A 24,418-nucleotide genomic window follows, 5' to 3' on the forward strand; every position below is an offset into this window, starting at 1 on the left:
GTTTTGCGTGACAACTGTTCATGTTAGGTGGCTGCTCCTCTTGTGGTTGGTTGGTTGGTTGAAGAGTGAGTCTATCCCAGGCTGACCTTGAAATTTCTCTGTAGCTGAGGATGGCCTTGAGTTTCTGGTTCTTCTGTCCTTTGGACAATGGTCACACCCTGATTTCCACAAACACTTGGCATGCGCACTCCCAACTGAGTGACACCCTATCCTGCAAACCCTGTTTTGTTTGTTTGGCTGTGGGTTTTTGAGGCAGGGTGTATCTGTACAGCCCTGTACTGCCCTGGATCTCTATATACGACTAGGCTGGCCTCCAACTTGTGACAATCCTCCTGCATCTGAGAGCTGGATTACAAATGTGAGCCATCACACATGGCTCAGGGGGAAACACGCTCTGTAGGATCTACTTGGGCCATTACGTTGACAACATCATGTTAACTAACATGTTGGGCAAGTAATGCTGCAGCCACTGGAGGCTGGATAAGACCAAACACTGCAGCGGGTGAGGAACCCTGCACACAGCTGGGGTCTCAGGGTTGCTCTCTCAGGGAGGTCTACCATCTGGTAGTGTCAGGGGCCCCCTTAAAAGAAATGTAAGTTATTGGGATTTTTAACCATTTATCACTGAAAGTGGGTAATAAGATTTGGCCTACAGAGTTCCAGAACAGCCAAGGATACACAGAGGAACCCTCTCCCAAAAAAGAAAAACAAAGCCCGGCGTGGTGGCACACGCCTTTAATCCTAGCACTTGGGAGGCAGAGGCAGGCGGATCGCTGTGAGTTCGAGGCCAGCCTGGTCAACAAAGCGAGTCCAGGATAGTCAAGGCTACACAGAGAAAGCCTGTCTAAGAAAGAAATAGAAAAAGATTTGGCCCCTTTGGGTTCTAAAGGCAGCAGATTTCACATGGGAATCCCACTATGACCCACTTAGATTTGAGGAAAACCAACTGGGAGTAGGACTTGGAGCAGGAAGGGCCTTTGTGTGGGCATGATGATGCACACTTTCTTTTTCCCTTTGAGACAGGGTTTCTCTTTGTAGACCTGGCTGTCCTGGCACTTTATCGGTAGACCAGACCAGAGATCCACCTGCCTCTGCCTCCTGAGTGTTGGGATTAAAGGTGTGTGCCGCCACCACCCGGCCTATAGTGCATACCGTATTTTTTGGACCATTAGATGCACTTTTCCCCCCAAAAGTGTGGGGGGGGGGAGTTAGGGTGCGCCTTATGGTCTGATTGCTGTTTTAACTGTTTTTCTGCTCTAAAAACTGGGTGCATCTTATGGTTGGGTACATTTTATAGTCCGAAAAATACGGTACTTTTTTTTGTTGTGTTTTTGTGTGTGTTTGTATGTGTGTGTTTGTTTTTCGAGACAGGGTTTCTCTGTGTAGCCTTGGCTGTCCTGGACTCACTTTGCAGATCATGCTGGTCTCGAACTCAGAGCGATTCACCTGCCTCTGCATCTTAAGTGCTGGGATTAAAGATGTGCGCCACCATGCCTGGCAAAATACGGTTCTTTTGATTCTTCTTCTTTTTTTTTTTTCCTGTAAGCTGCTTTATTGGCGTATCATGGAACAATTGGGGAGCAATGTTTATACAAGATTGAGATAGGAGATTCTCAGAACTAGGACTGCAACCAGATGTGGGGTGGGGGTGCAGAAATCAGCATTTGAGTTACACAATAGCCCTATGCCTATGTGTGGGGTGGTGTCTGCTGCATGCTTGCTATGAAGTGAGATGTGCAGAGACCGCACTGCTGTCAGCAGTTTCTGACCTTTGTCCTTGGATTGACCCACCCCGCTCCAGTTAATATCTGGATGAAGGTGGAGTTCAAAAGAGTTCCCACAGTATCTGGACACGGGACTCATAACTCTCCTGCCTTTCACTTTTAATTTTCTTGTTTCCTAAGTCAGGGTCTCACACCATCCCAGCCAGTCTCAGACTTGCTGTAATCCTCCTGCCTCAGCCTCCACTGGGCTGAGCCCCTAAGAGTACAGAGGTGGAGTTGTGCCTTGCTCACACTTGGTGCTTTCTAGTCTGTCACTCCAGTTCCCCTCCTAAGGCTCAGGATGGTTTTTTGTTTTGTTTTGTTTGTTTTTTGTTTTTTGAGACAGGGTTTCTCTGTGTAGCCTTGGCTGTCCTGGACTCACTTTGTAGACCAGGCTGGCCTCGAACTCACAGCGATCCGCCTGCCTCTGCCTCCCGAGTGCTGGGATTAAAGGCGTGTGCCACCACGCCCGGCTGGTGTCACCTTCTTTTTTTTTTTTTTTTTTTTTGGTTTTTCGAGACAGGGTTTCTCTGTGTAGCCTTGGCCATCATGGACTCGCTTTGTAGACCAGGCTGGCCTCGAACTCACAGCGATCCGCCTGCCTCTGCCTCCCGAGTGCTGGGATTAAAGGCGTGCACCACCACGCCCGGCTTTTTTTTGGTTTTTCGAGACAGGGTTTCTCTGTGTAGCCTTGGCCATCCTGGACTCACTTTGTAGACCAGGCTGGCCTCGAACTCACAGCGATCCGCCTGCCTCTGCCTCCCGAGTGCTGGGACTAAAGGCGTGCGCCACCACGCCCGGCTGGTGTCACCTTCTAAACCACTGCTTTAGAGGTGTGTGTGTGACTGCAGGAACAACTCTAGCTTTATTTTGTTTTTAATTTTTAAAATGTTTTTGTAAAATCACTTAAGACTTTTATTAAAAGTAACTGTTTTAGAGTCGGGCGTGGTGGCGCACACCTTTAATCCCAGCACTCGGGAGGCAGAGGCAGGTGGATTGCTGTGAGTTTGAGGCCAGCCTGGTCTACAAAGCAAGTCCAGGACAATCAAGGCTACACAGAGAGACCTGTTGGACGGGGGACGGGGGGAGCAGGGAAGAAACGACTGTTTCTTTAAAAAATGAAGTTTTAAACTTTTACTAGAAATTTAAAATGGTGTTCTTTTTTAAAAATCACATTTTGGGGCTGGAGAGATGGCTCAGAGGTTAAGAGCACTGTCTGTTCTTCCAAAGGTCCAGAGTTCAATTCCCAGCAACCACACGGTGGCTCACAACCATTTCTAATGAGATCTGGTGCCCTCTTCTGGTGTGCAGGTGTACACGCAGGCAGAGTACTGTATACATAATAAATACATTTAAAAAGTCACATCTTGACCAGATATGAAATGATATTAAAGCATTAAAGGCGTGTTGAGAAAAATTGTGCCTGAAAAATCTGCTCAGTAAGCTGGGCGTGGTGGCGCATGCCTGTAATCGCAGCACTTGGGATCTCTGAATTCAAGGCCAGCCAGGTCTACAGAGCGAGCTCCAGGACAGCCAGGGCTACACAGAGAACCCCTGTCTTGAAACCCCTTACCCTCACCCCCATATATGTTTATTTGGCTGGGCATGGTGGCACTTGGGAGGCAGAGACAGGAAGAGCTCTGTGAGTTCAAGGACAGCCAGGTCAGCCACCCTGTCTCAAAACAAAGCAAAACAAAACAATATGTTTATCAGTTATGCTAGTTAGTTTTTGTCAGTTTGATATCAACTAGAGTCACCTGGGAAGAGGAACCCTCAATTGAAAAACGGCCTCCATCAGATGGGTGTGTCGGCAAGTCTGTGGGATAGTTTCTTGATTAATGATTGATGTGGGACGGAGGGAGGGCCCAGCCCACTATGGGTGGTGGGTGCCACTGCTGCACAGGTGGTCCTGGGTTGTAGGAGTGAGCAAGCCCGTAAACAGCGTCCTTTGGTGAATCTGCCTCAGTTCCTACCTCCCAAGTTCCTGCCCAGGCGTCCTGTCCCTGTGCGTGGAGTATGACTTGCAAGTTGTAAGTTAAGATCAACTCTCTCCTCCCCAAATTGCTTTTGCTCACAGTGTTCATCCCAGAAACAGGAAAGAATAGAGCAGAGGTTGGTAAAAGGACCGTGGGATGCTGCTGAGAGGGACCTGACTTTTGGTTTTCTTTTTGTTTTTTTGAGACGGGGTTTCTCTGTGTAGCCTTGACTACTATCCCGGACTTGCTCTGTAGACCAGGCTGGCCTCGAACTCACAACGATTTGCCTGCCTCTGCCTCCCAAGTGCTGAGATTAAAGGTGTGCGCCGCCGCCACCACCTGGCTGACTTTTAGTTTTTTGAGACAGGGTTTCTCACTGTAGCCCTGGTTGTCCTGGAACTCTCTGTAGACCAGGCGGGCTCACAGACATCTACCTGCCTCTACTGGGATTAGGTCTGGCAGGATATGACCTTTTAAACTTTGGCTGTTCATCGGAGGAAGGTGGAGGCTTTTGGAGCTTTGGTCAGGAAAGTCCACCGAACGCTCAGAGCTGGTTGAACTGCTGCGAGCGCTTGGAAGATAATGCCAAGAGCATGGATAGTAACCCCCCAACTGCTCCCCGGTTGTGAGGCTGTAGGGCAGTGCTTCTCAACCTACCTAACGCTGTGGCCCTTTAATACAGTTCCTCATGTTGTGGTGACCTCAACCATAAAATTATATGTGATCATGTACATGAATCATAATACAAATATTTTTGGTGATAGAGGGTTGCGACCCACAGGTTGAGAACCGCTGCTTTAGAGGGCTGTTCATATGATATTTTGGAATAAAAATCTGAGGAGGTGAAAGCTTTGCGTCACTGGGACAACTGATTCTGCGTTAATCAGCTGTGACTAAGAAAAGACTGGCATCATTGGGGCAAAATCTTCTGTGAAGTATTTACTGAGGGTCAGCTGTGGCCCAGTGGAGAGAGGGAAGGGCAAGGCTGCACCTCAAGCTGGTAATGTGTAAGAGTCTTCCATATGCTACTGGCTTTGCGGATCCAAAGGGTCATCTTAGTTATTTTTCATTTTTTGTTTGTTTGTGGGTTTGATTTTTTTTTTTTTACTTGTTTACCACCCCTCCACCCCCAGACAGTCTCTGTGTAGTTCTGGCCATCCTGGAATTCAGAGATTTTCCTTCCTCTGCCTCCTGAATGCTGGGATTAAAGGTGTGTACCAGCACACCCAGCTAAATGTTTGAATTTGTTTGTTTTGCTTTTTCGAGACAGGGTTTCTCTGTGTAGCCTTGGCTGTGTACTGGACTCGCTTTGTAGACCAGGCTGGCCTCAAATTCACAGAGATCTGCCTTCCTCTGCCTCCAGAGTGCTGGGATTAGGGGTGTGCGTCGCCACACCTGGCTTAAATGTTTTAAGTTTTTAAAGTCTAAAATTATACTATGCTTAATGTTAATATTAACATGATCTTGCACAAGCAAAAGAAGAGCTGTCATGGTGTAACAGTGAGGCTTTGTGTGTGAAATGGGGGTAAACTGTGTTAAGTTTTGTCAGCTTGCTAAAAACCAAAGTCACCTTGGAAGCAGGAACCTCAGTTGAATTGCCTTCATCAGATTTGCCTGTGGACATGTGTGTGGGAGTGATTTCTCAATTAAAGATTGATGTGAGAGGGCCCAGCCCTCTGTGTATCATGCCAGCCCGGGGCAGGTGGTCCTGGGCTGGGTAAGTAAACAAGCTGGGCAAGCCTTGGAGTGTGAGCCAGTGAGCAGAGGTCCTCTTTGACTTCTTGCCGCTTCGGTTCCTGCCCTGAGCTCCTGCCCTTTGCTCAAGTGGAGTGTGACCTGAGAGCTGTAAGATGAAGTGACCCCCTTCTTCTCCAAGAGGGGATTGTCCACTGTGTTTAACACTGTGACAAGAAAGCAACAGAGCATCCTTACCACATCATTACCTTGGCAAACACGATGGCAACCCCATGCTGTGTGGAGATGTGGGTAGTTGTGGTCTCTCTCTGGTCAATGGGCAAAAACTGAGCACTGGAGGTTTTCTGCACCCAGGCTTCTGTTGTTTCTTACAAATGGCATTGCAGTCTCATTTCTTCTTGGATTTTTAAAATCAGACGATGGCTGAGATGTTAGGCCAGCTTTTGCTCAGCCTTGCCCTGCTCAGCTTCAGGAGGGGTCAGGTTCTCAGCTGGAGGACCAGCAGCTTTGGTCTTGTGTCATCCTGTGGCTCTCTGGCATCTGTGTGGCCAGTTGAAGTTGTCGATACTGACCCTGAGTTGGCTGCTGACTTTGGGTCCTTGACTTTCCTTGCCATCCCCTCTAGGTTGGCCTTGGCAAGGAAGGCTTTGTGGACCTGTGGTCTGTAAGTAGCAGACTCCATCACTCTCCAAGCTTTGGGGGCTGGACACTGGTCTGCGCAGTCTTCTTATATACTCCCTGCAGTAGGGAACAGGGCTGGTGGTGTTGGGCCTGGCCTTCAGGAGTGCTGAAGTGACATCCCTTCCCCCACTGCTGGGGTAGTCCTGCTGATAACTGCATGAAGGACCCTAGGAAGCAGATAGTATCTACAGTGTCCCTTTGCTGTGTGTACTGCTGTGGACTGTCCCTCCCCCTGGGATTGTGACATTGGCTGCCTTTAAATCCATTTCTATGTCAGCATTGAACTCCACAGCGACTTCCAGGGGCTTGCCTGGTTTTTGTTGTTGTTTTTTTTTGAGACAGAGTTTCATTGTGTAGACCAGGCTGGCCTGAAAGTAGCAAAGATCCACCCCTCTCCCATGCCCCTTAAGTGCTAGGATTAAAGGGAGTGCATCATGTGCAGCTTCCTATCTGCTTCTCACATCAAACCGTTCTACCGTTGAGATAATCTTTTTGGCCCTGTCACCAGGCACTTCAGACTTCAGGCCACGTTGGCCAGTGCTGCTTGCCATACTAGGCTTGGGGTTGGAACTGGTGTGAGCTGGTGATTACTGGGTGTTACCGTTGCTATTCATGGCAGTAGTGATGGGTGTTTGGAGTTGGCCTTGGCAGCTGCAGCTCTCTCAGTGTTGCCATGGTAATTAGGTGAGCAGAACTTCAGCGGCTCCAGGCTCTCTGGGATTCTTTCTCCATTCCTGTTACTGATCCAATGCCAATCTTTTCTCTCTGCCGTAAGATTTATTTGAGAGCTGGTCTTGGAGGCGCACGCCTTTAATCCCAGCACTCGGGAGGCAGAGGCAGGCAGATCACTGTGAGTTCGAGGCCAGCCTGGTCTACAAAGTAAGCCTAGGACAGCCAAGGCTACACAGAGAAACCCTGTCTTGAAAAACAAAAAACAAACAAACGATTGTTTGAGGGGCTGGAGAGATGGCTCAGAGGTTAAGAGCACTATTTGCTCTTCCAAAGGTCCTGAGTTCAATTCCCAGCAACCACATGGTGGCTCACAACCATCTATAATGAGATCTGGTGCCCTCTTCTGGCCTGTGGGTGTTATGTGGAGGCAGAACACTATAAATAAACCCTTAAACAATTTTTGAGTGTTTTTTGCCTCCGTGTATGTGCACCACGTGTTGCCAGATGCCCCCAGAGTCACAGGAGCATATTTGATCCCCTAGCACTGGAGTTACAGAGGGTTGTGAGGTGCCACGTGGGTGCTAGGAACTGAAACCAGTAATTGCTAAGGCAACTACCCACTCCTCATCTTTCCTTTTTAAAAATCAACCCTTCCAACTCTTAGCCTCTTCATTTCCTTTGTACTGTCTCAAACTGGCCTTGAACTCCTCGGCTGACTCACATGAGCCTTTCCTCAGCCTCTTGAGTGGTAAAAGTTAGACACACTCTACACTGCTCATACTCAACGTGTTTGCTTAATTTCTTGTCTTTTTGTTTTTTTGTTTTGTTTTGTTTTTTTGAGACAGGGTTTCTCTGTGTACCTTGGCTTTCCTAGACTCTCTGTAGACTAGGCTGACCTCGAATTCACAGAGATCCACCTGCCTCTGCTTCCTGAGTGCTGGGATTAAAGGCGTGTGGGACCACCACCCAGCTCCTTTGTTTTAGTCCCCCCCCCCCACAGGGTTTCTCTGTGTAGCCTTGGCTGTCCTAGACTTGCTTTGTAGACCAGGATGGCCTCGAACTCACAGCGATCCTGCCTGCCTCTGCCTCCCCAGAGTGCTGGGATTAAAGGCATGCGGTACCACACCTGGCTTTAATTTTATTAGATTTATTATTATGCACATGGCCAGCTCAGCAACAGCATTTCCTTGGAGATGCTGCAGCACCCATGAGCTGCACTGCGTCAGCCCAGCATCATGAGGAGGCAGTGCTGTGTGGGTGGACTGGGAAAACACCCAAACTCAATTCTGAAGCAGTTTCTCTTGACTACACATTGCATTCGCACTATGGAAAAGCAGAGTAATCACTAACTGAGCATCTTAGAAGGGAACTGGCTGTAGGTACCCTTAGGCCCGCCCTCATTCATTCGTGAAAGGTCAGGAACTACCCCTCCAGCCTGGACACTTACTATGATAAGCACACCAATGTATTTGTGTTTGAGACAAGGTCTCCCTCTGTAGCCCAGGCTGACCTGGAACTTGAAGTGATTCTTCTGTCTCATCCTCTCACGGGCTTACCATAATTGGCCCCATCTAGCTTCAGTGAGGTCTTGAGCTGCCTCCTGGCCCTATTCCTTTTAGAGCCTGAGTCTTCACTGCTGACAGGGCACCTTTTCGTCTAGCAGGCTGGCCCAGGAGAAACAAAAATTCAGAGAGATCCAGGCTGGCTGCCCATGCGTACTTTCTCTTTCTGGTAAATGGAACATGCTCTGAGTGTTACTGGATGCATCTGACTGGTGACTTGGGACCCACCAAGACAGACCACTCCATCCCAGAATAACTGCATGTCTGGATGTCTGCTCCCTTTCTCTTCCATCTAACAGCTACTTTTCTTTGAGTTTTCCCTCAGTGAGGAAATCAGGGAAATGCTATCCCACCCCATAGAAGTCAAACACACTGGTGGTTTCCATACTAGTAAAATATTTTTATTATTTTTATAACACAAGGAAAGTAAAGATTTCTTTTTGGTGTACACCAGAGCTAAGGGAAGCAGAGTAAGGGGGATTAATAGGACTTTTATGCATGTTTGATGATCATAAAAGGTTAACAATACCAACTGCTTGCCATAAAACTCATCATAGCTCCAAACACATATAAAGGATCAGTTTTAAAATCTATAAAAGTAAAAAATATACAGTTGGACGCTCTAACACTTATTTCATCTTCAATATAAAATTGTAAACATTTATTTACACAAAGCACATGTGTATAAGAAAGTCCGAGCACCCTTTTCTTCTTGAGTCATGGCTCTGAGAAGATGGGATGTGTGAGGAAGTGGGTCACCTCTTCCCAACTCCTCAAAGCCACTCATAAATAAAGCCATGGGCAGCTCTGGGGGGACCCCAATAATCACATTTTATTGCTATGACACTGCAGCAGTGAGCTGCCCACTGCCTGTGTGGCCAGCCTGGGGCTAAGGTAGAGTGCTGGGGCCAGCAGGTGTGCCCCTGCAAGGGAGGCAGGAGGTGGCAGCTATAGCAGAAGGCTGGAAGAGGAACCAGGATCCGTCTTCAGCCTTGGCCCTATTTTTGGTAGAGAACCCGCTGACGTTACCCTCTTCCCCAGACAGCTGAGGACCTATCAGAGGGGTCTACACCTGCTTCTTTGAGAGCTGAGCTGAGTTTCTGGGGAGAATGGGTAGCAGGAGCAATGGCTATGAGACAAGGACCTGAGAGCTCAGCTGCCCTCAGTGAAAGGCACTGCTGGTGCAAACTAGTTAGCAGTGTGCATGCCCTCTGACTCCTCCAAGTGTGCAGGCTGCTCTTGTCATTTCCTTGGCTGAGACACCAGGACAATGGGAGGAGCTCTGGTTCCCCTAGACCACGCTGCCTGGAAGTCACTCCAGAAAACACCTTTCCTTCCACCCTCCTGTTTCAGGTCTATGTGCTCAGCATCTTGCTTGTGATGAGGACAAGTGCTCAATCTTGCTGTCAGAAGCCCACATGCCATATTCTATTCCATGGTTTCTCTGGTCAGACATGTCTTTAGCAAGGATGGGTTAGTGTTATAAAACCACTTTAAAAGTGCAAGTCATCAGCTGTGGAAGAGCAGAAGTCTGGCAGGTAAAGAATAAAGTGACTCCTAGACAGCAGGCTGCCTGCAGCCTTCTTTCCCCAAGCGTATGCCAGGCTCAGGCTCCCTAAGGAGTTTGAATCTTCCTCTAATGCAGTAAAGCCAGTCACTGTTTCCCCATTTTGGCTGGAAGAGGAAGGGGAGGCAGAAAGGAGGGTTATGGGGATGATGCGGAGGAGGAAAGCCACGTGCACAACGGAACAGCAGCACTTCTACTGTAAATACGGTTGTCAGAGACGAGCAGAAGGCTGGACTGCACATCTCCACTTCAGCATTTAGCCATGCCAGGGCATGGAGGGGACTCTGAGGGGGCCAGTGTCCTCAAGAGTGGCAGCCAGGAAGTAGGAGGAGCTTTGAGGAGGGACCTTATCTGGACCACTAGATCTACAATCTTGTGGCATCCTGACCATTTTGGCATCTGCAGTCAGAGCCTGTACTTATGGCAGTGATTCCCAGTGACTGTGAAAGCTGACAGAGCAGAAATAAAAAAGGCTCTGACTCATAAGGAAACTCTAGGTTTCCAGTGCCACTTACAAATACAACCACCACCTATTCTAATCTGCTTAAAAATCTTAAATTAAAAAATTACTTCTATGCTATAAAATGCAAATAATCCTATTTAAAATTTCAACAGAAGTTTGTTCCCAGCCTTGAGGCAAGTGGAGAAGTCTTGATAAAAAACATGGCACATATTCTTGATAAGCCCAACATGGTGGGGCTTAGTTATTCCCACTGGCTTTTTTGGTCGTCTGGGTAGGAAGCCACCTTTCAAACCTCTATCCTGCTGTCCCAAACCCAGGTAGTGATGCCAATGGGCTGGGCCAGCCCAGTGGACCAGCAGGTACTGACCAGAGCTGGCCTCAGCTGTGGCCCAATTCTTTGGGCCATGGGCTTTTGGTCCAAAGTAGTCACTCTTTCTTGAATCTGAGAACAAAAATGTAAGATGACTAAACACCACAAATATCTCCATTACTGTGACCCTAAAAGGTCATCCAACTCATTTATCCACTCCTCAGAAGTCCTGTTCTTCAGCAGCGAGTCGATCAGGTCAGTGTGTCCAGCCACACTGGACAGCCCACTGCTGCCTGGCTGTCCATTGTAGGCAAAGGGCAGCTCTTGGCCCATGGTCCTCACAGGGTAAGCCTGAGCACAGTGCAGCCCCGCCCGGCTGTTCATCTGTGAAGTGGGGCTCTGGCTGAAGGCCCCTAGCTCAGGCCCTGCAGGGCTTAAGCCAGGCAGGCCTTGCTGTGGGGCTGCTTGGGGAGGGGCAGGGGCACTGTTCCTCTGCTGCGTGCTCACTGGGGGCAGCAAGGATCCCGCTGTACCTGTTGAACTCATGGGGGCCATGGGCCTGTTGGACATGGCTTGGGAGAACTGCTGGCCAGATATTTTCAGGTGGGCCTGCTGCATGTGGAAACCGGAAGCTGTGGTGAAGGGGCTCACGCTGCTGTTTGCAGGTGTCTGGCTGCTCAAGTTTGGCATTCCCTGATGTTGCCATGAGGCATTCTGGCTTCCCATGGTTGCTGACACCCGTGGGACTTGAGGCTTTGCTAAACCAGGAGGCATGGTTCCCTTATTGTGCTGCTGGGAGAGGCCAGCACTCCCCAGAGAGGTCTGTCCATAGGCAGCTGGAGCGGAGGCATTCTGGCCCACGGGGGTTTGCCGTGGAATGTGGGCATGTGTGCTGGTAGCCTGTGCTGGGGGCTGAGCAACTATCTGGGCTAGGCCAGAGGCCATGCCATAAAGGCTGTTCTGAGGCAAGCTCTGGGAGCCAGTAAACTGGGTCACTCCTCGGTCCTGCTGGCCTGAGCTGGAGGGAAGAGAGGAAACAGCGCTATGTCCAGGACCCATTGACATCAGAGTCCCAGGCTGAGGGAACACTCGAGGGCAGCTCGAATTGGATGGACCCAAGTTGTTCATGCCAGGCACAGCAGCAGAAGGTCCTAGAAGACAGAAAGAAAGTTCTAGTAATCAAGTTGGCATTTTTCTTTTTCTTTTCGTGTGTGTGTGTGTGTGTGTGTGTGTGTGTGTGTGTGTGTGTGTGTGTGTGTGGTTTCTATTGCTGTGATAAACATCATGACCAAAAGCAACTTAGGGAGCGAAGGGTTTATTTCATCTTTTTCTCCCCAGAGACAGCTTCTGACAATGTAACTCTGGCTGTCTTGGAACTCAGAGATCCCCCTGCCTTTGTCTCCCGAGTGCTAGTATTAAAAGCGTACATCACCACATCCAGCAGTTTATTTCATCTTTTAGCTTGTAGTCCATCATTCAGGGAAGTCAGGGGCAGAAACTCAGGGCAGGAACCTTGGATGCAACTTGTTCACTCAGCTTCCTCTTACACCCAGGAACACCAACCAGCACAGGAGAAGCATCACCCACAGTGGACTTGGCCCTCCCACATTAATCATTAAGAAATGTCCCACAGCCTGGTGTGGTGGCACATGCCTTTAATCCCAGCACTTGGGAGGCAGAGGCAGGTGGATCACTATGCGTTCCAGGCCAGCCTGGTCTGCAAAGAGAGTTCCAGGACAGCCAAGGTCACACAGAGAAACCCTGTCTTGATGCTCCCCTCCCCACCCCACCCCACCCCAAAAAAAAGACTGGCCTGTAGGCAAGGTTCTGGGGCATTTTTGTTTCGTTTTCCAGACAGGGTTCTCTGAGTAGCCCTGGCTGTCCTGGAACTTGCTTTTCAGAGCAGGCTGGCCTTGAACTCACAAAGATTCGCCTACCTGAGTTCTAGGATTATAGGCATTCACCACCACCACTCAGCTTGTAGGCTACTTTTATGGAGGCAAATTCTCAATTAATAGTCCCTCTTCCCTCTTCTGACTTGTGTCAAGATGACATAAAACTAATCAATAGAAAACTCCCTCCTGCCACCATATGGGACCTAGGGACCACACCCAGGCCATCAAGCTTGGTGGTACATGTCTTTACTTGTCGAGCCATCTTAGCAGCCCATGTTGCACTCCCGACTACCATGGTGGAGATATCTCTGAGACCCAAGCTGTGGTTCCTTTTCCACAGGCACAAGAGTCAGAACCTCACACATTATGAGCAGTGCGACAATGACAGTACTCACAGACAGAGGGTGGAATGAAGCTCAGAGGGGAAAGCCGTGTCTTGTCCACTTATTTATCAAGTAGCCAGCAACGTTTTTGTTTGTTTGTTTTTTTCTCAGTTGGGATCTAGCTAGGGACTAAGAATTTTGAGACAAACAGAATCTGTCTGTGAAAGGCAAAGCCACCACCACAGTGTGGTGGTGTGACAAGGTCAAAGCTCAAAGCCTGAACAGCAGGCTAGAGGAAATGCAGGGGCCTGAAGGCTTTGTGCCCAACATTTGGAAAATCTTCTGAAAGAAGAGGGCTTAGAATTGACATTAGGGTTGGGAGTGTAGCTCAGTAGGCAAAACGCTTACTTAGCATGCACAGGACCTTTGAGCACGCACAAAACACACATGCATGTGTGTGTCCATGCAAATGCATACATACACACATGAAGATAAACGTACTCACAATGCATACATACACAAATGCACACATGTACACATAAATGTGCACTCACATGCAGGTTTCACAAAATGGCAATTTAAAGGGCATTTGGAACACAAAAGGCTGTGAAGGGACAGAACTGTGACAAGCTATGGGACATTAAGCAGCTAGCCATAGCTGGGTGTGTCAAGAGCCACACAGTAAAGCCTGAGACTGCAGTTGAGTTTTGGGATGTGGCTGTGGGTGACTTGGATGAGGCAGTAGCCACGTGGGAAGGGCTATAGCTGAAGCCACGCCTCTCACCCTATTGTTTATGACATAATGTGGTTGAGGGAGGCAGAAATCTAGCATGGAATTACCAGGTATTTACTGAGCACAAGCCTTTGTCCTCAGGAAACTTGCTGTCTGCCCTTTGTGTTCATGTGTGTATCTGTGCATGTGGAGGGTTAAAGGTTTAGCTTAAGCATAGTTCCTCAGGGGCTGTCCTCCTTGTTTTGGGACAGTTTCTCATTGGCCTGAAGCTCGCTGAGTAGGCTAGACTGACTGGCTAGAAAGCTCCAGGGATTTGTCTGCCTCTGTTTTTGTGATACCTGGATTACACATTTTACACACACACACACACACACACACACACACACACACACACACACACACACACACGGCTTTTACATTGGTGCCAAGGAACAACTTAGGTCCTCGTCCTTCCAGATACTTCACTGAGGTCTCTCCAGTCCTCTCCCCTTATTTTTGGAGACAAGTTTTCTCTATAGAGACCTGTGTACTGACCTCCTGATTGATCCTCCTGCCTCTATCTCCTAAGTGCCATCATGTCTGGCTGGAGCTTGCTGCCTACTGGTTACGGCCTAAGCTTTGCAGAGCATGAAAGTTTAGTCTCTAGCACCTGCAACAGGTGGCTCAAACTGTCCATAACTTTAGCTCCACAGGGATCCAACAGCTGTGGCCTCCATGGGCACCTGCAACACAAGTGTATATAACTCCCCAAATGTAGACATAATAAAAATAACTTTGAAAAAATAGTTTTCTGGGGCTGGAGAGATGGCTCAGGGGTTGAAAGCACTGTCTGTTCTTTCAGATGGTCCTGAGTTCAGTTCCCAGCAACCACATGGTGGCTCACAACTATCTATAATAAGATCTGGTGCCCTCTTCTGGTGTACATGAAGATGGCATGCTCATATACATAAAATAAATAAATAAATCTTTAAAAAGAAAAAGTAGTTCTAGTCAGGTGGTGGTGCACGCTTTTAATCCCAGCACTAGGGAGGTAGAGGCAGACAGATCTCTATGAATTCGAGGTCAGCCTGGTCTACAAAGAGAGTTCCAGGATAGCCATGGCTATTACACAGAGAAACCTTGTCTCGAAAAGCCAATACATAAATAATAATTAAAAAAAAAAAGTTCTAAAGAAAAGGGGAGAGCTGAAATGGACTACTTCACTTTGTTAAAGCCTGTATCAATGTGCCACGGGATGGAGACCCAAGCCAGCCACAGGTTCTGTGACAGCCATAGGCTTCAACTCCATCTTCACAGCCAGCACACCAGGAGACCCCACTTAGAGTTTTACATGGCTGTGGCTAGTTTCTCTGTGACACTTCACTGTAACAGTCTCGAAGGAGGGCAAGGCCAGAGCACACCCAATGATATGTGACCTGCAATATCCACCCAAACAAGCTGTTGAACACACCTCAGAGGTGATGCCAAGGCTCAGGTGCTGCCTGCTTTCCCTGTGACACCAAAGTGAGCAGATAGAAGCAGCAAAAGCCCACACAAAGGACATCAGAATAAACTCTTCCATCTGGAAATCAGTTTTGTTTTTGAGACAAGATCCCTCAAACTCACTAAGAAGCTGAAGATGATATTAAACTGATCCTCCTATCTCCACCTCCCAAGTACTAGGATTACAGGCATGCACCTCCACACCCAGCTTGCTATGGGGCTCTTCTGAAGATACAAAGAACTATCTTAATTAAGACTTAACAATTAAGCTGGGCAGTGGTGGTGCATGCCTTTAATCCCAGCACTTCAGAGGCAGAGGCAGAGACAGGTGGATCTCTGTGAGTTCGAGGCCAGCCTGATCTACGAAGCCAGTCCAGTACAGCCAGGGTAACAGAAACTCTGTCTCGAAAAACCAAAGAGACTTACACATAAACCAGCTGGTGGCACACACCTTTAATCTCATAACTAGGAGGCAGAGGCAAGTGGATCTCTACGAGTTTGAGGCCAGTCTGGTCTACAGAGTGAGTTCTAGGACAGCAAGGGCTATACAGACAACTTCTGTCTCAAAAAAACAAACCAAAACAAGAAAGACACACATAAAATGCCCTCTAGTAATAATTTTGCTTCAAAAGCATGCTTTAACTGTGAGCATCCTCAGTCAACTCTGGAGACCCTCTTCTCCTTGTGCATCAAAGGAACTAAAAATTCAGGCCTCTCCTCCAAACCACAAAGTCTATGAGCAGGTAAACTTAGGAGTTCATCAGCACCACAGGTCATGAGTTCCACCCACCGTTATGCCCAAAACTGCCTGCCCCACAACCTCCTTCACATCCCCTTACCTGTGAACTGTCCAACCTGCTGTGGGAAGGTGCTTTGTGTTGGGTCTTGGTACTGGGGGGGAGGGCGGGTCAGATGACGCTGAAACTGTTGCTTCTCCTAGAATGTGCCAAGAATAGAAACAGTAAAACAAAACGAAAACTCAATGTAAGCCTGAAGTAAAAACCAATGAGCAGAAAAGCAAGGTGCACAAGCTAGTGTGTCTCACAGACAGGCGCCTGTGGGTGCAGAGAAGGAAGTGCTCATGGGAAGTGTCTGGGTGGTAACAGTGGGTTCTGGTAGTGACTGCACAATTACAATGGAAACCACTGAAGTGTGCCAAAATAGATTGCATATGACATGAGCAGTTCGTTTTTAAAAGATGGTGGCCCTGGTGGTGGTGGTGGCACACACCTTTAATTCTAGCACTCAGAAGGCAGAGGCAGACCTCTGAGTTCAACGCCAGCTCCCTGGCCTACAGACAGATTTCCAAGATAGCCAGAACTTCAGTCAGAGAAACCCTGTCTTGAAAAACCAAAAATTAGGGTTGGAGAGATGGCTCAGAGGTTAAGAGCAGTGGCTGCTCTTTCAAATGTCCTGAGTTCAATTCCCAGAAACCACATGGTGGCTCATAACCATCTATAATGAGATCTGGTGCCCTCTTCTGTGTATGTATATGTATAGGCAGAACACTGTATACATAATAAATAAATAAATGTTTAAAAAAAAAAAGAAAAACCAAAAATTAAAAAAAAAAAAAAAAAATGGTGGAACTGAGACAATGACCAACCTCAGCAAAGTGTAGTCTTTGGAGTTGGTTTAAAGTATTGTCTTTGTGTGTGTGAGAGTGTGTGTGTGTGTGTGTGTCTGTGTGTGTCTGTGTTATGTGTGGGTGAGTGTGCGCCATGGTTTCTGCCAGAGGAAAACTGCGTGTGGGTTCTGCTGCCTTCATTGGCTTTGACAGGATTTCTTTCTGTTCAGTACGGAAGCCAGGCTTGCTAACTCAGGAGCATCAAGGGGATCTGTCTCTGCTTCCCAGCTCCAATTAGCAGTCCTGGGCTTACAAATTTGGATCCTGCTTTACATGGGTACCAGGGATAAGAACTCAGGGCCTCAGGCTTGTGAACCACTTCCTGGTCTCTTTCCTCCTTTTTAGCTACAGTCGCTCTAGTCCAGACTGGCCTCAAACTTAACTCTGTAGCCAAGCCATGAGGGCAACTCTCTCGCCTTGCCTTCCTGAAAGCTAGGATTACAGGTGAGAGCCACCATGCCCAGCTGGCTCCTGTCTCATTAGAAGATGTGGTTAAACCTCTCAAAGGCGCTCATGGTTGCTGGGGTCTGCACTCCATTCCTGTAACCCAGCATCTTCATCTCAGGACGTCAGGGGCACCTTTACTGTTCCGGTTCCTCACAACTCATGTTTACAACAAATGCACTGGTGGCCTGTGTGCCTGCATGAAGATACTACCTTCAGTAGCTCCCACAGAAAACCTGCCTAAGCAATGCTACTGCCTTAGAAAGGGGGTTCTATTCATTTGTTTTAAGTATTAAAAACATTTTTTAGCATTTTTTTAAAAAAATGAAATAATCTGGGCATGGTGCGCACGCCTGTAATCCCAGCACTTGGGGAGGCAGAGGTAGGTGGATCTTTATGAGTTCAAGGCCAGCCTGGACTACAAAGTGAGTCCAGGACAGCCAAGGCTACACAGAGAAACCCTGTCTTGATAAACTAAACAACAAACAAATGAAAAACCTAAATAAGTAAACACTGAGAAACATTTTTATTTACTTGTATGTTTATGAATGTGTGCCATAGTAATGGAGTTATTAGTTTGTTTCGTTTTGGTTTTTCGAGACAGGATTTCTCTGTATAGCCTTGGCTGTCCTGGACCCGTAGCGTATGCCACCACAAAACAGCCTGGCTTTTTTTTTTTTTTTTTAAGATTTACTATTAAAGGTCTTTGTTGTTGTTGATCCAGTGTCTCACTGTGTAGTCCTGTCTGTCCTCACTCTATAGACCAGGCTGACCTCAAACTCTGAGATCCACCTGCCTCCACCTCTCAAATGCTGAGATTAAAGGTGTTCACCATTATCCCCAGAACTGATTTTTGTGTGAGTTTGTGTACCGCATGCATGCAGGTGTCCACAGAGGTGAGAGGGGTGGTTGGATCCCTGGAACTGGTTATAGGCAGTTGTGAGCCACTTGATGTAGGTGCTGAGAAAAGACCTTAGCCTAGCTAGTCCTAATTGCTAAGAAAACAAGAATCTAGCATTATATCATGGACATTCACGCTTTGGGGTATGTGGGTGTGGAGGTCAGAGGGCCACCTGTGGAGGTGATCTCATCTTTCACATGCATGTGGATCACAGGGATTGAAGATTGAACTCAGGCCATCAGGCAGGCTAGCAAGCACTTTACCTGCTTTGGGTTCTTGCTGGGCTAAATGGGATTTTAAAGGACACAGCACCGACACTGGGTGCCTGCATGGTTTCCTGTGCCTGTTACCTGCTCAGCAAGGAGGTGCTGCCTCTGCAGGAACTGCTGCTGCTGCAGCTGCTCCCGCTGCTTCTGCTGGTCCAGGAGCAGCTGCTGGTGCTTCATCACAGCAGCCTGCTGCTGGCTGCTGAGATACTGGGAGCTGCTGTGAGTGCTGGCCGCAGACACGCTAGGCTGGGTCCCCACACTAGCAGTCGGGGCTGGCACAGGGACACTGGAGGGGCTCTGCTCCTGTCAACAAAGATGAAGTGATCCAAGTGAGGTGGCATGAGTGACCCAGCAGGGAAGCCTCACCCAGTGATAGCCTTGCTCACTGTTGTGTCTTTAACTCCCAGCCTCTGCTTCCCCACTGTTAAAAGTCTGGACATGAAATGTCCTTTGTGTATGTGGTGGCAGCATCGTAAGTCCTAGCGCTTGGGAGGCAGAGGCGAGAGGAACTCTGAGTTCCAGATCTGTCAGGGATGCATGAGACCCTAACTCAACAAACAATACCCCCGCCCCCAAAGCCCAAACTAACCAACCCAAAACAAAAGCCCTCATTAAAAACAATACTACCAGGCTGGGCGTGGTGGCGCACACCTTTAATCCCAGCACTCGAGAGGCAGAGGCAGGAGGATCGCTGTGAGTTCGAGGCCAGCCTGGTCTACAAAGTGAGTCCAGGATGGCCAAGGGTACACAGAGAAACCCTGTCTCGAAAAACCAAAAAAATAAAAACAATAAAAAACAAAAACAAACCTGCCCTACAAACATCATACCCACCTCGCAACCAAACCAAACCAAACGCTGTGCTGTTAAAAAGGAGACTTGGTCGATGGCTGCCCCCAAACAGCATGAAATCACTTTTTATGCCCCCTTGTACATGTATTTTTTTGGGAGAACAGGGATAGCTCTTTTCAGATACTTTATATGTTTAGACTTTAAATTTTATTTAGCGTTTCTGTGTGCAGCAGTGGTCAATATCAAGTGTTTTTCTTAATTGTTTCACTTCAGTTTTTGAGAAAGCATTTCTCACTGAACCCAGAGCTTCCCAATGTGGCTGGACTGGCTCCTGGCTGCGAGCCCCAGCACTGCGACTGCACTGCCCACAGCTCCACACTCTGCCTTTCTTGAGTTCATGCTGAATGCTATGTAACCTTACTACATCCCTTCCCCCATTTTTTTTTTTTTTTTTTTTTCCCCTTCTCCAAAACAAGCATGGCCTCACACTGTAGCCCGGGTTGGCCTCAAACTTGTGGCTGCCTCAACTTCCCTGTGCTGAGATTACTGTGAACCGTCACAACTGGATTCTTGTTTTGTGACAAGTGTCTCATTATGTAGACCAAGCTGGCCTTGAGCCCCATGCCTCTGCCCAGACTTTTGGGATTTAAGACATGACACCATGCCTGTTTTTGTTTTTGTTTTTGTATTTTATTTTTATTTTTTGAGACAGGGCTTTATGTAGTTGTTTGGCATGAAACAGACAACTAAACTAGGTGATTTCCCAAATGTCTATGTAGTTAATGTCAGTTATACTAAAGCATATTTTTTTTCTTTCAAGACTGGGTTTCTCTGGTAGCCCCAGCTGTACTGGAATTTACTCCATAGAGTAGGCTGACCTCGAACTTACAGGGGATGCGTGTGCCTCTGCCTCCTGAGTGCTGGGATTAAAGGCTTGTGCCACTACTAGCCAACTATACTAAGGAACTTTACTCTATTTTTACTAAGGATCAATTCCAGTCACCCGTAATCTCAACACTTAGAGGTAGAAGCAGAGGAATCCAGAGTTCAAGAGCGGCTCGGCTGCACAGCCAGCTAGGGCTGAATGAGCACAAAACATTTCTGACAATTTCCTGGCCTATTTTTTACAGTGTCCACTTCAAATGGTGACAGCAGCTGCTCCCACCACTGTCTCTTGCACACTGACTTCTAGTTTAGTAGGGGACTTCACCCGAGCCCATAGCAGAGTGGTGGGAAGGGAAGGCTCCTACTCACCTGACCAGGTGGAACCAGTGACCGAAAGGGCATGTTTCCTGGCTTTGGTTTCATCAGAAACAAGGAGTTCTGCTCATTACTCAGATGAGGCAGCTGCTGGGGAAGATACGCCATCAAAGCTGGCTTGTTCTGGCCAGACCCAGGGCCGCCTTGCCCACAGTCTGCTTTGTAATGAGAGAGGGGTTTTGTATTGCCATAGTCTAGCACAGACCCGTGGCTGTTCACGGAGCTCTGATTCAAGTTACTTGGTGACTGATGACTCAGCAGGTTTGAGTGGCTGGGGGGGAGGTAGGGGCCTCCTGGCCGAGGAGAACTCTTGTTTACACTAGGCATCATGAGCAGTTTTGAGTTGGTAAAGTCTTGCTTATAGCCAGGAGGGCTGGTGGGCTTCTCCATGGGATAAGGGACATCTAAGGGACTGTGGGAGGGCCCCGCCTGCTGCCATGTGGACAGCTGGCCCGGGGCAGGTGCTGGGGCAGCTTGCTGTGGGTTCTGCAGCATCTGCTCACGCTTCTGCTTGGCAGCTATCTGCTGGAGCTGGTGAGTAGAGGGCAGTTCTGAGGCCCCTCCTGGGCCCTGGCTGGGCAATACCACACTTGCGAGGGCTCTTTGTGCATTCTGGGCCTGGGCTGATGCCGGCATCAGGTTTGGACTGGGATTGTCTGCCCCAGGTTGACCAGTGGTATGAAACAGAGTCTGAGAGCTCCCAAGGCTTGGAGAATCTGTGCCTACAGGGGCAGATGAAGGTCCCAGAAAGGTCTGTCCTGCAGACCCAGCCCTCACTTGTGGAGAACCTAACTGCTCCTGCTCAAAGGCTGCTGGAGAGAACTCAGTCTTAATATTAATGTCCTGAGCCAAGGGGGTTTGTGTGGCAGAACCAGGGGGCTCTGGATCCTTCTTCTCCTCAAAGTCCTCAGTAAACAGGTCCTTCATGTCTTCGTCAGGCACTGACCTGTTCAGCTCTTCAATGAGCTCCTTCCACTCCTGCTCATTGAGGTTGAGGTCGGGCATGAGATTGCTCTGGGACACGGAGCCGCCAGCCCCCGCGATCATGCACGGCAGGTCATCCACTGGCTCTTGCTTGAGCTCTTTACTCAGACCCAGAGGAAATGGCTCACTGGAGCTGCTTCCTCCATTCAGGTGGATGCTCGAGTCTGCCAGACACTTCTTGTTGATGGAATCTAGCCCCAGCGAGTGCTTCCCACCAGACTGCAAGGCATCTCCCCCAGGAGGCTTATCAGGCTGCCCAAGGGGTGAGGCAGGAGGGAGCCCATTGGCAGACACGCTGACGCCCAGAGGAGCCTCCCTGCGGGTCTTCTTGTGCCCAGGAAATAGATCTCCATAGCCATTCTGTCGATCGCCGTTCTGAGGGGAGGCAGCGCTGTCAAGATTCCTCTTCACTGTCTCATGAAGATGCTGAAACACATGAACAGTGGACTTAGGACACAGTACCTTGTCTAAGATCCTCTGTGCTTCCAACAGTGGCTCCAACCGGGGACCTGCAGTCTTGCCGCACTCCCTGTGGGCTCAGACCTCCCTGCACGTCTGCTTCCCTTTACTTCTACCTCCTCACCAGGGCTGCCCTGCCCAGTCAGAACTGTACATCTAGCTTGCTGTGGGAAAGTGAGCACTTTTGCTGGACACAAACATGAGGATGGCCATCGTCATCTAGTTTGAGGGTCCGCAGAAGATCATCACAGGAATCCTGTATCTTGCTATACCCAAGACCTGCCAATGACCCCAGCCCTCTCCCACCCGACTTTCCACTCATATGAACCAATACATTTTTTTTTTCTCTTGTTCTTAGGTTGATACGGATTCTATTACTTCCAAGCAAAGGAGCTGTGGCAGTCTGAATGAGAATGGCCCCCACAGACAGAGATTAGAATGCCTGGCCCACAGTTAGTGGAGCTGTTGGTGAATGACTAGGAGGTGTGGCTTTGGAGGAGGTGAGACGCTGGGGGTGGCCTTTGAAGATTTTTGGTTTTTGTTGTTTTAAAGAAATGTTGCTAGCTGGGCGTGGTGGTGCACACCTTTAATTCCAGCACTTGGGAGGCAGAGGCAGGCATATCACTGTGAGATTGAGGACAGCCTGGTCTACAAAGTGAGTCCAGAACAGCCAAGGCTAACACAGAGAGAGCCTGTCTTGTAAAACCAAAAAAAGAAAAGAAAAAGAAAAGTTCCTAACAGGTTTTAATTTTCAGTTTTTAGAGGCGTCAGAGCAAGTCAGAACCCACACTATCCCACTCTGTCTGCAGAGAAGGGCTCCTGCCTTAGAAGCAGAGTGTAGGTGTGCACTGATGAGCTGTTGACCAAGGCACTGTCAACAGCCTGTGCTCTGGTCACAGAGGACAGTTTCCTCCACCGCTCAGTGTCAATTGCTGCCATCCTTCTTTCCTACATTATCAACCTTTTTTTTTTAAATCCATTTTATATGTATGGGTGTTTTGCCTGTGTGGAGGCCACAAGAGGGCATTGGATCCCCTGGGACCACAGTTAGAGTCAGTTGTGAGCTGCCATGGGAGTGCTGGGAATGGAACCTGAGTCCTCTCAAAGACAGTAAGCACTGTCAACTGCTGAGCTGATGGCTCAGCTGCTAGCTGGCATTCCTTTAAGTTCATATATGGGTACATAGTTGACTGAGAAAGGCAACTGGGGCAGAGTATGCCACACAGTATCAGTCCAAGAATCCAACTTAAGAGCAAGCCTTTGGAGGCTGGAGAGATGGCTGAGTGGGTAAGAGCACTGGCTGTTCTTCTAGAGGACCTGGGATCAATCTATAGCACACGCACGTGTACACACACACACACACACACACACACACAGAGTAGCTCACAACCACATGTAACTCCAATTCCAAGAACACCCTTTTTTTGTCCTCCTCAGACATCAGATATGCACATATATACATGCAGGCAAAACTGATACACATACAAAAGAGATTAAATTTTTTAAAAGAACAAGCCCTTGGAACCAAAAGGTGTTGCACTGCTCCATGGAGGTTCTTTTGCTTCCTGCTGCCACAGAGGGTGGCCAGGGAGAAGAGAGCCGCCCTCATGAATGCATTCCTCATAAAATCTGGCTCAAAAAGTTTTATTTGAAGAATGTAAATATATCCTCCATCCCTCTTTAATTGTTCAGAGAAAATATATTTGCCAATATCACCCACCTCCCACCACTCCAGACAGGGTCTGTCTGTGTGGCCTTAGCTGTCCTGGACTCGCTTTGTAGACCAGGCTGGCCTTAAACTCACAGTGATCTGCCTGCCTCTGCCTCCCGAGTGCTGGGATTAAAGGTGTGCACCACCACACCCAGTTTTCTTTTCTTTGTTTTTAGAGACAGGCTTTTTCTATGTTGCCCAGGCTGGCCTTGAATTCTCCTCCTCCTGCCTCAGCCTCTCAGGTGCTGGATTAGGGTGTGAGGCACCACACTAGGCTCTAACATTTCCTTTGTTTCTATCTTCCCTACTACCATCCTTTGCCCCACAGAGCCACTGCTGGGTTGGTCACTTTCATATCTTTCTAGTGAAGGTAGACACCAAAGGTGTCAAGTCATTTGATGAGCCAGCCAGCTGCCTTGGATTAGAACAGACCCCCTCTCTCCACTCCAGCAAACATAAGACCTCTGAGTAACCACATGCAAACAGCTGCAGACAAGTGCCAAAGGAACAGCTCATTTTTCTAACATCCACTGCTTTCAGCCAACAGAACTACTGGGCCACATCCTCAACTAGCCAAAAATTTACCTGGAGTAGGCAGGGGTTGGGGGTATGATATCGTAAAATATGGTAGCCCTGGCCGATTCACAAACCTTGGGCACTTGCATGAATACCCAACATGGGCAAAGTCCTTGTGGTGGAAGGAGCGGTGGGGAAGCCTTGGAGCCCAGACAGTTACAAAGGAGATGAGAAAACAATCTGAACTGGTTAAATAATGGCCACCTATTGGGATGGAGATGGGACACAGCAACAAGGTGCTCACCTACAATCTGTGATATTGTATGTTCCATCCCC

General features: G+C 48.4%; 1 protein-coding gene across 2 annotated transcripts in view; it reads right to left on the minus strand.

Moving 5' to 3' along the window:
* Positions 1-10,070: 10,070 nt before the first annotated feature.
* Positions 10,071-24,418, minus strand: part of Maml1 (mastermind like transcriptional coactivator 1) — a 33,615-nt gene continuing 19,267 nt past the window's right edge. For both annotated transcript variants that reach the window (XM_051167418.1, XM_051167417.1), the window contains 4 exons: positions 20,407-21,822; positions 18,445-18,666; positions 15,962-16,058; positions 10,071-11,840 (listed from right to left, as the gene is read on the minus strand). In XM_051167418.1, the coding sequence (XP_051023375.1) occupies positions 10,867-11,840; positions 15,962-16,058; positions 18,445-18,666; positions 20,407-21,822 (2,709 nt within the window). In that variant the 3' untranslated portion in view covers positions 10,071-10,866. The remainder of the gene's footprint in view (positions 11,841-15,961; positions 16,059-18,444; positions 18,667-20,406; positions 21,823-24,418) is intronic.

The sequence above is a fragment of the Acomys russatus genome, chromosome 25 (genome assembly GCF_903995435.1).
Source record: "Acomys russatus chromosome 25, mAcoRus1.1, whole genome shotgun sequence".
Lineage (NCBI taxonomy): Eukaryota > Metazoa > Chordata > Mammalia > Rodentia > Muridae > Acomys > Acomys russatus.